Here is a 13,752-nt window from a genome sequence, read left to right on the forward strand (position 1 = left end):
TGTTGCAGAGCATCATTTTGAGTTTGTTCTTATAAGCCTTCTACGTAATTGTTTTGCTGGCATCTGTTGAGGATTCCGAGCATGTGCAAGCTTTGGGAAGGCTTTTCTGCTATTAAACCTAGTTATTTATATATGTAAAGAAGTTCCCTTCTTTTAAATAACAAATTCGACATCTTTGTGGTCTCAAGTTATCACATTTTGCTGACGAGGCGAAAGTGGCAAAAAAAAAGAATGGTTCAATGTTCAGCGTGGCAGCACGAGGTTGCATTCAGGTGAATAGCTAGTTTTCATCGTGGGTTTAGTTGACTGCATTTTAAATTAGCAGCACCATGTCTATGTTTGGAGCAATCGGAGAGTTTAATGAATGAAGTGAGGACTCCTTGGAATACGTGGAGTGGCTGCAGCAGATTTTAGCAAATGGAATAGAGGATGCTGCAATGTAGGGTTCGATTCTCCCGCGTGTGTGTGGGCCACGGACTTGTCAATTGATGAGGAATCTGGCCAACCCACGGGAAATTTCATTTGAAGACTTAGTCACTCTGGTCCAGAATCATCATCATCCGAAATGCGTGGTGATTGTTTGAAGATTCAAATTTCATAGCCATATTCAAAAAGGAAAGTCAATCAGTTACAGACATTGTGGCAGAATTACACCAGATTTCAGAACGCAGATTTCTGTGATGTTTTGGAAGACATGCTTAAGAGATATGCTAGACCGTGGCATTAATGAGGATAACATTCAGTGTTGGTTGGAAGCCACAACTTTCCCAAAGTTTGGAAATGGCTGCCAACAGTGCCAGACATATTCAGCAGGCTAATAATAATGCCCAGGCAGGGACACTGCACCAAATACATAAATAAACTTACAGATAAAAAAGTTAAAGCAGTGGAGTGTTTTAGGTGTGGAAGGCCTGACTATGCAAATCACAGCAAGATTCTAGACACTGTTGGTCACCGATGCTACAAGAAGGGTATTTAGCAAAGAAATGCAGTGCTGCAAAGGCTGAGCAAGAAATTTTAAATTCAAGGATGCGCCAAGCAGCTATCCACCATGTGGAGCAGGCAGAGGAGCATGCTTACAATATGTTTAATGTTACTGAGGCGCTAGCAGAGCCTATTTATACTACAGTGGCGGTGGATCGAAAGCAAGTCAAGATGGAGGTGGACACGAGCCTATTTATACTACAGTGGTGATGGATGGGAAGCAAATCAAGATTGAGGCGGATACAGGACCTCTGCATCCGTTATTGCTGAAGAGAACTACCAAGGCGATGTGGGGCTCTAACCGAGCACCAGCCCTTCCTCCAGTAGAAATCAAACCTAGGACGTACACCGAAGAGTGCATTCCGTTACTTGGGTGTCAGGAGTCCATATTGCGTACAACAGTCAAGAAGCAGGGGCACATCTCCTTGTGGTCAAAGGGAAGGGGATGGGTTTGCTACAGCATGACTGGCTCAGCAAAATCCCATTGAATAGGGGCGGATCAGGGTGGCACGGTGGCGCAGTGGTTAACGCTGCTGCCTACAGCGCTGAGGACCCGGGTCACTATCCGTGTGGCGTTTCCACATTCTCCCCGTGTGTGCGTGGGTTTAACTCCCACAACCCAAAAATGTGCAGATTAGGTGGATTGACCGCACTAAATTGCCCTTTAATTGGGAAAAAAAATAATTGGGTACTCTCAATTTATTTTTAAAAAAGAATTGAGGTGATATCAAAGTACACTAAGGTGACCAAGGAGGTTGTGTATTATTGTCACAAGTAGGTTATATTAACACTGCGATGAAGTTACTGTGAAAATCCCCTCGTCGCCATACTCCGGCGCCTGTTCGGGTACACAGAGGGCGAATTCAGAATGTCCAATTCCGCTAACAAGCACATCTTTCGGGACTTGTGGGAGGAAACCGGAGTACCCGGAGGGAACCCACGCAGACACTGGGAGAACGTGCAGACTCCGCACAGACGGTGTCGTATCCCGACGTGTTCAAAGAAGAACTGGCACTACTGTGAAGTTGTATGTAGATCCACAGACTACTCCTTGCTTTTTCAAGCCCAGGACAGTTCCCTATGCCATGAGAAGAAAAGTGAGCAGAAGGTAAGAGAAGTAAAAGGAGCGACATGGCTTCCACGCCTAGAGAGGCAGTTCCTATCAGATGGTCAAGTTTACATTAGGAACTTTGGTGGTAACGGAGGTGGTTGACGGGAATAATTTTAAACAAAGTGTGTAGAATCTTGGGTCATGAAACTGCAACACAGAAGCGTTGTTCGCAGACCCCAAGACCATATTAATTTACGTTATGACTCAATCAGGAAAAGTTTCAGAATCAGCAACCGTTACAGATAACATGGCCGAAGGTAATGCTGCTGTGAGTGTTCAACCAGGAAGTTGTTCCCCTTCTTCCAGTTTTGCCAGCTGACTCTGCTAAGGGGGTGGAAGAGGAACGCTCATGTTCAGACTCTCAATCTACCTCTTCACCTATGGTTACAAGATTCACCAGTGGTATCGCGTAAGTCACAAAGAAATTGCAAAGCTCCTGAAAGACTTTCGTAGAGTTAAGACGTACTTTTGTTGTATTCCTGTCCTGAATTGAAATTTATTTTGGGGGTGGGATGTGGGGGGGGGGGGGGGCGTCTTGGTGTTCTTGTAAGTTTTTCATATGTAATTGTCTCAAATTACACAGTAGCACACCAAAAGAAATCATCAACATGCATCAAGAAGATGCCAGGACACTTCCCTTTATGATGCTAATAAAACATTGTGACATCTGCTTCCAGTTCAGTACAGTCTATTTTCAACAAACTGATTTTGCCAAAAAATACCAGTCCCTGGAGGCATCATTCCTGCCATAGATATATTTCTTTATTTCTCTTAGTTTTCCTTCTGCACTTGCTACCTAATTGAGCACTTTCAGAAACCCTTTACTTTGAAATTCATCGCCCTGCAGAAATGCGGCCTTTACCATGATTTTGGGTGGCATCTGTGTGGAGTTTGCATGTTCTCCCTTTGTCTGCATGGGTTTCGTCCGGGTGCTCCGGTTTGCTTCCACAATCCAAAGATGTACAGGTTAGGTAGATTGGCCATGCTAAATTTTCCCTTAGTGTCCGAAGGTTAGGTGGGGTATGGGGATAAGGTGGGTGAGTGGGCCTAGGTAGGGTGCTCTTTCGGAGGACCAGTGCAGACTCGATAGGCCGAATGGCCTCCTGCATTGTAGGGATTCTATGATTACTTTCCCCTCTTATTTGTGTGTTTCAGAAGCCCCAGGCCATCCTGTAGGGAAGTTATTCCCTCCAAAGTGATGGCCTGGCTGCAAAAGCCATTTTTAAAATCTAAATTTAAAACCATTTGAGATAGGGTGCCTCCATTTTGAAGTGCCCTCTCCCTCACTTAACTGCCATCGTATTCTGGTGTTCCTTTGAATGGAAGGCTCTGATTTTCCCTCCAGCTTCAAGATCCGGCACGCCATTCTTAATTGGATGGTTAGCTTGATTAGATGGTTAGCTTGCCCTCCAGCCATTAATTGACCCTCAAAGAAAATCGCAAAACGTGACTGTTTCCCAGGCAGTTCATGTGGGATTCAGAAGCTTACAAAGAAAAGCCTGTCTGAAGAATCTGCATAAGGACATAGACAGATTATTTGAGTGGGCAAGAGAGTGGTTGATGGAGTATACTGTTGGGATATGCAAAGCTATTTACTTTGGTGGTGAGATTAGAAAAACAGATTTTTTTTTTAAAATGGTGAGAAACTATGAAATATTGGTGTTCAGAAGGATTTAAAATCCTTGTATAAGAAATATAGCAAGTAAGATTTTCCCTTTAACAAACAGGTTACGGAGGTTGAGGAGGCAAATTGCATATTGGCCTTTATTGCAAAGGGAGGCGAGAGTACAAAAGTAAGAAGTCTCATTGCAGTTGTACAAAACTTTTGTGAAACCACACCTGGAGTACTATGTAATTTTGGTCTCCATCCGGAAGGGTAACCTTGCCATAGAGATGGTACATGAAAGGCTTACTAGATTGATTCCTGGGATTCCTCCTCATAAGTTGAGCTATGAAGTGAGGCAGATAGAATTTATCACTTGGAGGAATCAGGTGATCTCTTTGAAACATGCAAGTCTCAACTTTGTCAAGCCCTCAGAACAAGAGGTTGCTCTACCTGGCTGTAGAGTTTAGAACTCTGGGGCATAATATCAGAGTAAATGAATGGCCATTTCAGGTGCAATGTGTGGGGTTCTCTGTTCCACCACGCCTGTTTTCTAGTGCTGCGCACCCCTGCCAGTAACAGGATCCTCCATCCCGGCAGTCGGCCAATGGGGTTTCCCATTGTGGGCACCCCTACGGCGTTGAGAAATCCGCGGGCGTGAGTGCGCTACTGGCAAAATGGAGGATCCCACAGAAGATTTCTGTTGTCCAGTCACTTGATAGAATTTTGAGTTCTAAGGGAATCAAATGATAAGGGGATCTGACAGGAAAGTGGAGGTTTGGCTGTGGGGTTGCCGTGATTCTATTAAATGACAGAACAGACTCCTGAACCCTAACCCTAACTCCTCTGTAATGGAATGTTTTTTATGATTGGTGAGATATGTATTTGTGTATCTTTTGGAGGTGCAGAGCATCTTTGAAAGCAATGTCCGCATTTATTGTGTATGTGTGGTCACTGGTTGTTGCTATTCAATTTGCACATCAATAATGATGAACAGTGTTAGTCTCTGCATTATTTCTACAGCAAGATTTGACCTGATCTGTTTTGGTTGACGTGGTGGTGCTGCAAGGGAAGAGAGTCAGATCCTGTAGGAGGGCTTCAATCCTGACTGCTTTGAGAGCACCCTTGCAAAGCCAAACTGCCTTTTAAACTTTGTTCATGCTTGTGATTTCAAATACTGAACAAAGTCACAATACTATTCCCATTTTAAGTAAAACTGAAATAAAGCGCACACTTCTTGATTCTTGCCTTGCACTATTTCTTACAGATTCTGCTTTCAGAGAAGGAACAGGAAGTAAAGGAACTTAAAGCAAAATTGGCAGTTGTTGACAAAGAAAAAGAAATACTGGAAGAACTGAATCGGGCAAGTGGCTCAAGTAGTTTGTTAACATGATTTCTTTTGTGAAACTTGAGCGATTATTTTAGAGTATAAAATCTTACTAGGTATAATTAAAATTTAGTTTTTTTGGTTGCTTGTCTGCATTCCCTTGCTCTCTTTCCACATACCCCCTCCTCACCCCACAAATACCAGAAATTGTTTGGAAAGTGCAGCAAAGAACAGTACTTTTTCCTGCAGCAGAGAATGTAGGTGCATCAGTTTAGTGCCATCGTGGGCTATACAGTTGCACGATTGAGTAATCAGTTTAAAGAGTAAATAAGTGGGTTACCTAAATGTGAAATTATTTTTCTGATGGAATTTGTATAATCTAAGTATACAACTTCCAAGTTACATTAATTCAACTCTAGATGTATACTTTATCCTATTACTAACTGCTTCCTCTTTTTAGGAATGTTCAAGGGAAGTAAGTAGGCATGACTGTGAAGAGCAAAACTCACAAAGTTCAAAGCCTCAAGATGCACAGCAGATATTACAATATCCCAACCCATATTCTTCTGACCCTCCTATTGTACCTGTGAAACATCCTGGACTGCAATTTGGAAACCCGTATGCAGAGCCTGGAAGAGGTTGGTGCTTATTGAGGTAGCCACTCCTCATATTACTTTTATGTTGATGGTAACCAGAATGTAACCTTTCTTAAAACTGTGTTTTGTACTTTTTCCTACTAAAATAACATTGGATTTTGTTATCATCAGCAAATTAACTCATTTTTGTGATGTGTTTGAATTCACATGGAGCAGATGGTGTACTTTATCTTGATGAGATCCGTAGAATGCCAAGAGGGATTCCCTCGTGGGGATTGGACAGTACCGTGGTCTGCAGCCAACCTTCTCGCAACTTCAGTAGGCCAGATGGACTTGAGGACCCTGATGAGCTTATTAATGCAAGTTCTAATTGATTGTCATTTGATTTTAAAGGAAATTATGATCTGTTTGCTGCAACAAAAAGGGCTACTGTGTATCATTAATTTCTGGCCATCTGGTTCAGCAGCAAAGTTGGTTCATGCCGATAGTGAAGTGTGTATTTTGCTGAGCTTCATACATTCAAAAATATAATTAAATAAAGTAGGGTAGTGCTTTTAATATCACTCATGCATCACACATCTGATGACTGACACATTTTTCTCGTACATGCTCAGTATTGTTTTGTTCCATTGGCCAAAAAAAAAATCCAGTTGTGTTCTCTTTTTTTTGTTTGATCGAAAACAATCGAGACAGTATTATAGGTTGACCCATTTAATTATTATGCTACATAACACAAAGTAATAACTTTTTTTTTTTTTTTTTTTTTAAATAATTTTTATTGAATTTTTCAAAATACAAACATTTTAACCCCCCCTACATTTACATTTAAATTATAACAAAACAAAGTCAAACCCCCCTACTTAACAAGGAAAAGAAAAAGAATCCCCCCCCCCCCCCCCCCCCCCGCCGGCGAACCGACAGTCAGACCAACTTATCATTTCTAGCAGCGTCCTCGGGCAGGCCTTGCCCGTGCCACCGCCGCTACCGTACTTCCTTCGTCGTTTTCCCCCCTCCCCCCCCCCCCCCCCCCCCCCCCCCCCCCCTCCCGCCCTCCCCTCCCCTCCCGGGTTGCTGCTGTCATGGCCTCAGTTTCTATCTCTGATCCAAGAGGTCTAGGAAGGGTTGCCATCGCCTGGAAAACCCCTGCACCGACCCTCTCAGGGCGAATTTGATCCTTTCCAATTGGATGAAGTTTGCCATGTCGTTTAAACCAGGTGTTAACACTCGGAGGCCTTTCGTCCCTCCACTGAATCAGGATCCTCCTCCGAGCCACCAAGGACGCAAAGGCTAATATTCCAGCCTCCCTCGCCTCCTGTACCCCCGGTTCCACCCCAACCCCGAAGATCGCAAGTCCCCATCCTGGCTTGACCCTGGACCCCACCACTCTCGACACCGTCCCTGCCACCCCCTTCCAGAACTCCTCCAGTGCCGGACATGCCCAAAACATATGTGCATGATTCGCAGGGCTTCCCGAACATCTAATACACCTGTCTTCACCCCCGAAAAACCGACTCATCCTTGTCCCCGTCATGTGGGCTCTATGCAGTACCTTAAATTGAATGAGACTTAGTCGCGCACATGACGACGACGAGTTAACCCTCTCCAGGGCGTCTGCCCATGTCCCGTCCTCTATCTGTTCCCCCAGCTCTAACTCCCACTTATCTTTCAGCTCCTCTACTGGTACCTCCTCCACCTCCTGCATAATCTTATAGATGTCCGAGATCTTCCCCTCCCCGACCCAGACCCCTGATAGCACCCTATCACTCACCCCCCTGTCGGGGAGCGCGGGGAACCCCGCTACCTGTCGTCTGGCAAATGCCTTCACTTGGAGGTACCTGAACGTGTTCCCCGGGGGGAGCCCAAATTTCTCCTCCAGCTCTCCCAGGCTCGCAAACCTCCCCTCTATAAACAAGTCCCTCAGTTGTCTAATACCCGCCCTCTGCCAGCTCTGGAATCCCCCTCCTGTGTTTCCCGGCGCAAATCTGTGGTTCCCTCTTAGTGGTGCCCCTATCAGACCTCCCACTTCCCCCCTGTGTCGCCTCCACTGCCCCCAGATCTTGAGGGTGGCCGCCACCACCGGGCTCGTGGTATACCTCGTGGGAGGGAGCGGCCATGGTGCCGTTACCAGTGCCCCTAAGCTTATGTTGCCGCAGGACGCCCTCTCCATGCGCTTCCAGGCTGCCCCCTCCCCTTCCATCATCCACTTTCGTACCATCGATGTATTTGCCGCCCAGTAATATCCGGAAAGGTTGGGTAACGCCAGCCCTCCACTATCCCTACTCCGCTCCAAAAAGACCCTTCTAACTCTCGGGGTGCCATGTGCCCACACATACCCCATGATACTACTCGTTACCTTCTTGAAAAAGGCCCTGGGGAGGAAGATGGGCAGACACTGGAACAAAAACAAGAACCTCGGGAGGACCGTCATTTTAACTGACTGCACCCTCCCTGCCAGCGACAGCGGCACCATGTCCCACCTCTTAAACTCCTCCTCCATCTGCTCCACCAGTCTGGAAAAGTTCAACTTGTGTAGGGTCCCCCAGTTCTTTGCCACCTGCACCCCCAAATACCTAAAACTTTTAACTGCTCTTTTGAAGGGGAGCCTCCCAATTCCCTCCCCTTGGTCTCCCGGGTGTATTACAAAGACCTCACTTTTCCCCAGATTTAATTTATATCCCGAAAAGTCCCCGAACTCCGCTAGTATCCCCATTACCTCCGGCATTCCCCCCTCCGGGTCTGCCACATACAACAACAAATCATCCGCATAGAGCGAGACCCGATGTTCCTCCCCTCCCCTTGTCAGTCCTCTCCACCCCCCTGAACCCCTCAGTGCCATCGCCAACGGCTCAATCGCTAATGCAAAGAGTAAGGGAGATAGGGGACATCCCTGCCTAGTACCTCGATGGAGCCCAAAATATTCTGACCTCCTCCCGTTTGTTACCACACTTGCCATCGGAGCTGAATAGAGCAGTTTTACCCACTTGATAAATCCCTCCCCAAACCCAAACCTTTCCAACGTCTCCCACAAGTATTCCCACTCCACCCTGTCAAATGCCTTCTCCGCGTCCAGCGCTACCACTATCTCCGCCTCCCCTTCCACTGCTGGCATCATAATCACATTTAACAATCTCCGAACATTTGTGTTAAGTTGGCGTCCCTTCACGAACCCCGTCTGGTCTTCATGGACTACCCCTGGCACACAGTCCTCTATCCTGGTTGCCAGGACCTTTGCTAACAGCTTGGCATCTACATTTAAGAGGGAGATAGGCCTGTAGGACCCGCACTGGACCGGGTCCTTGTCCCGCTTCAAAATCAAGGAGATCAGGGCCTGCGACATTGTTGGAGGCAGAACCCCCCCCTCGCGCGCCTCATTGAAGGCTCGCACCAGCACTGGACCCACCAAGTCCACAAATTTCCTGTAAAACTCCACCGGGAACCCATCCGGCCCCGGCGCCTTCCCCGCCTGCATCTGGCCTATCCCTTTAATTAGCTCCTGCAGCTCTATCGGCGCCCCCAACCCTTCCACCAGCTCCTCCTGTACCTTTGGGAACCCCAATTTGTCGAGAAAGTTCTTCATTCCCCCTCTCCTCTTCGGCGGTTCAGACCTATACAATTCCCTATAGAAGTCCCTAAAGACCCTATTCACCTCTTGCCCCTTCTGCACTACATCCCCACCCCTCTCTCTCACTCCCCCAATCTCTCTGGCTGCATCTCGCTTACGAAGCTGGTGTGCCAGCATCCTGCTCGCCTTTTCCCCGTACTCATACGCCGCACCCTGCGCCCTTCTCCACTGCATTTCCGCCTTCCTAGTGGTCAGTAGGTCGAACCTGGCCTGCAAGCTACGCCGCTCCCTTAATAGCCCCTCCTCTGGCGCCGCCGCATATTTCCTATCTACTTCTAGGAGCTCCCCCACCAGCCTCTCCCTTTCCTGCCTCTCCTTCCTCTCTCTGTGTGCCCTTATGGAGATCAGCTCTCCTCTAATCACTGCTTTCAAGGCCTCCCAGACCGTCCCCACCTGCACCTCACCTGTGTCATTCGTACCCAGATAGTTCTCAATGCCCGTTCTCACCCTTCTGCACACCTCTTCGTCCGCCAACAGCCCTACATCCAGGCGCCACAACGGGCGTTGGTCCCGCGCCTCCCCCATGTCCACGTCCACCCAATGTGGTGCATGGTCCGATATCGCAATGGCCGAGTACTCCGTGTCCTGCACTCTCGGTATCAGCCCCCTGTTCAATACGAAAAAAATCGATCCTAGAGTACACTCTGTGGACGTGGGAGAAAAAAGAATACTCCCTCGCCCTAGGCCTACCAAATCTCCATGGGTCTACCCCTCCCATCTGCTCCATGAACCCCCTTAACACCTCTGCCGCTGCCGGCCTCCTATTCGTCCTGGAACTCGATCTATCCAGCCCAGGGTCTAACACCGTATTAAAGTCCCCTCCCATGATCAGGCCCCCTGCCTCCAGTCCCGGGATGAGGCCCAGCAGGCGCCTCATAAAACCCGCGTCGTCCCAGTTCGGGGCATACACATTTACCAGTACCACACTCTCTCCCTGCAGCCTACCCCTCACCATCACGTACCTGCCCTCCTTGTCTGCCACCACCTCTGCCGCCACAAACGACACTCTCTTTCCCACCAAAATCGCCACCCCCCGGTTCTTGATATCCAAGCCTGAGTGGAACACCTGTCCCACCCACCCCCTTCTCAGGCGGACCTGATCTGCTACCCTCAAATGAGTCTCCTGCAGCATTGCTACATCAGCCTTCAGTCCCTTCAGGTGTGAGAAGACCCTTGATCTTTTGACCGGCCCATTCAGCCCCCTTACGTTCCACGTGATCAATCGGGTCGCAGAGCGACCCGTCCCTACTCCCTGTCGATTAGCCATGTCTTGTCCCTTGCTCGCCCCGGGTCATCCCTTCTTTTCTGACCCGCTTCCCATAGCGGTGGCCCCCCCCCCCCCCACCCCCCCCGGCTCTCCCCTTCTCGTCCCTGGTCTTTCTAGCAGCAACCCGGTGTGTCCCCCCAGTCCCCCCCCCTTCCCCCCCCCCCCCCCCCCCCCCCTGGCTAGGACCCCTCCTAGCCGCGATGTACCCCACATCGTACTCCCGAGAGTCAGCTGGTCTCCGCTGACCCGGCTGCTCCTGCCACATTCCGACTCCTCCCGGTTCACCCCATCTGCGCCCGTGAAAGATCCCCTTAAAACCCCCGAGAAAGACCCGCATAATCAACCCGCTCCCCCCCGTCCCGTCTCCCCAACTTAACGATATAAATACAAATACCCAATGGCAACTAAATACATAAATACTTAACTACATACTTAAATAACAAATAATTAACTAACTATCAACTAACCGCGTGCCCAACCATCACCCTCCATCAAACAGTATAAATAACCGCAGATAACCATAACCCGAAAAGAAAAAAAAGAACCAAAAAACCCCCCCAAGCTCCCAAAGAAAAAGGGTAAGAGGGGTAAATAACTAAGGGAAATTGGAAACGGGAAAAAACACCCCATAAGAAGCCAACGACCCACAATAGAGATTTCAACAGTACAAATATACAGAAACACCCAACAACTCGAAACCTTCAAAATATTCAGAAAAGTCAACCGTTCGAGAAAAAACACCCCAAACACTCCACGAAACTGTTACCCAGTTCCGACCTGGCCTGAAAAAGAAAAGGGCCACTTGCACAATCAAGAGTCCCCCGGCGGCTACGACCGCCGGTGCTCCCAGGTTTTAGTTCGTGTCCAACTTTTCCTCTTGTACAAAGGTCCAGGCCTCCTCTGGGGACTCGAAATAATGATGTTGGTCCTTGTAGGTGACCCACAAGCGCGCCGGTTGCAACATTCCAAATTTGATCTTTTTCGCGTGTAGCACCGCCTTTGTCCGGTTGTACCGGGCCCGCCGCTTTGCCACCTCCGCACTCCAGTCCTGGTACACCCTTACCATCGAGTTCTGCCACTTGCTGCTTTTCTCCCTTTTAGCCCACCTCAGGACTTTCTCTCGATCACTTAGCCGCTGGAACCGCACCAGCACCGCCCTCGGGGGCTCGTTTGCCCTAGGCCTCCTGGCCATGACCCGGTATGCCTCTTCCAATTCCAGGGGCGCCGGACCGGCCCCTTCCCCCATCAGGGAGCTCAACATCTCCGCCACATATCCCGGGAGATCCGACCCCTCCAGGCCTTCTTCCAGGCCCAGGATCCTCAAATTTTTCCTCCTCATCCGAGTGTCCAGCTCCTCGAAGCGGCTCTGCCACTTCGTGTGGAGTGCCTCGTGCACCTCCACCTTTGCCCCGATGACTGTGGCCTCCTCCTCCCTCGCGGCCATCTCCTGCTGCAGATCTTTAATCGACGCCTCTTGGATCGCCTGGGCTCCCACCAACCTGGTGGCCGTCGCGTTCATGGACTCTAAGAGTTCCACTTTCATCTCCGTGAAAAAAACGTAGGAGAGCGGCCTGCTGCTCCTCCGCCCATTTCTTCCACTCCTCCGGTGCACCGCCGGCCGCCATTTTGATTTTCTTCCCCCGCTTTTTTTGGGGAGCTGCTGCCGTTTTTCTTGCCGCTCCACTCCGGGTACCGACCATAAAATCGGTCTAGTTCTCCTCAGGGGACCTTCCCCCACCGGGATTCGTTTTTTCAGCGCCGTTGGGGCCCTCCAATTGGCCCAAAAACACCTTTGTTGCAGGAGCTTCCAAATGTGCGGCTTAGCTAGTCATAGCCGCAACCGGAAGTCCCCACAAAGTAATAACTAACTGCACAGAGGTAATTTACATTCCTGCCAACATAACTTATCACTTTTATTTAGTACAGGAATTTTCATAATTCAGATTCAACATTACATAAAACACTGGCGGTTAAATTTGTTCTGCCTGCTAATTTCAATGGTTTCAACATCCAGTCAGCACTAACTGCATGTTGATTGGCTTGACGCAGCAACAAGGGGGCAATATCGTGACTAACTAGCACCACTTAAAAATAGCCTACAATGCTGCAGGTGCACCTGCACATCTTAAAGGGGTAGCACACTATGACTCATCTGTCATACAGAACATGACTCTGACCTGACAAACATTACAACAGGGGAGGAAGCAGATTCCAAGAGTGCTGCTCTGATGGTGTTGTTGGAGGACATGGAAAGGAGCAGATTTCCTGTACAAGGCTAGACAGATAAATACTCCCAAGACAAAGGGAGCATATAGCTGTGGCCGTCAATGCCAGGAGACGAGCCTTGAGGACCGAGATGCAATTCCACAAGAAGTTCAGTGACCTCACACAAGTGGTCAAGGTCAGTGAATTTCTCTTCAAATTCCATATCCAACCAATTTGCACCACTAACCTCAAACACTGATCAGTTCAACACACCCATCACTCACTTATTAACAACAACTCCTTCTTCACATTTGTTGCTTCACTTTACTCTCAAACACTTTACACTGCTACAAATTGCAGACTGCTTCTCACAGCTAGCACACACCATGAGCAATTCAATCAGCCGTGACAGTCACAACACCCAAAGATTTTGCACATCATTCACTGCGCTTGCCCTCTCATGCAGGGCAAGGTAGTGCATAATCGGAAATCGTAGGAGTGAACCAGAAATGGACAGAATCCCCAGAAAGACGATCGTCCTGGCCATTGCCACAGGGCTGAAACGATCAAAAATTACTGTATATTCCATCTTCCCCCTCTCGATGCATTTCCTCCTTGCCCTGCACTTACTTCTGATTTAAAAGCTTCAATGGTGCAAGCATGCTCTTATTTATGCCCCCTCTTGTCATTCAAGGTCAGCTTGCTGACACAATGGCTGTGCATTACAGTATAGTCAGAGGCTTCTAGGCAAAACAGCAGTCTAGCAATCTGTGCTCCAACAGATTGCAAACATTTTTGAGGGGCCATCCGGGAGCGTGGCAATATCTCCATGAGACATTACACTTTTGCCCCTCTCAGCAGCATAATATTTTCCCTCCCACTTCACCGGTGCCTTTGTAGTGCCAAATATTGCAGGCTGTTGTTGTTCATGCCAAGGTGGTGCAGTCCAGAGCTGTTGTGTAAGGCAACTTACAGCCCCGGCCACACACCCCCCCCCCCCCCCCCCCCCCCCCCCGGAAAATCAGTGGTCTTTTACC

General features: G+C 48.5%; 1 protein-coding gene across 2 annotated transcripts in view; it reads left to right on the plus strand.

The window, feature by feature from the left end:
- The window catches only part of LOC119966079 (tax1-binding protein 1-like), a 142,519-nt gene that overhangs the window by 103,853 nt on the left and 24,914 nt on the right, over window positions 1-13,752 (plus strand). For both annotated transcript variants that reach the window (XM_038797269.1, XM_038797270.1), the window contains 3 exons: window positions 4,966-5,061; window positions 5,486-5,663; window positions 5,838-5,980. In XM_038797269.1, the coding sequence (XP_038653197.1) occupies window positions 4,966-5,061; window positions 5,486-5,663; window positions 5,838-5,980 (417 nt within the window). The remainder of the gene's footprint in view (window positions 1-4,965; window positions 5,062-5,485; window positions 5,664-5,837; window positions 5,981-13,752) is intronic.

This window comes from Scyliorhinus canicula, chromosome 5 (assembly GCF_902713615.1).
Source record: "Scyliorhinus canicula chromosome 5, sScyCan1.1, whole genome shotgun sequence".
NCBI lineage: Eukaryota > Metazoa > Chordata > Chondrichthyes > Carcharhiniformes > Scyliorhinidae > Scyliorhinus > Scyliorhinus canicula.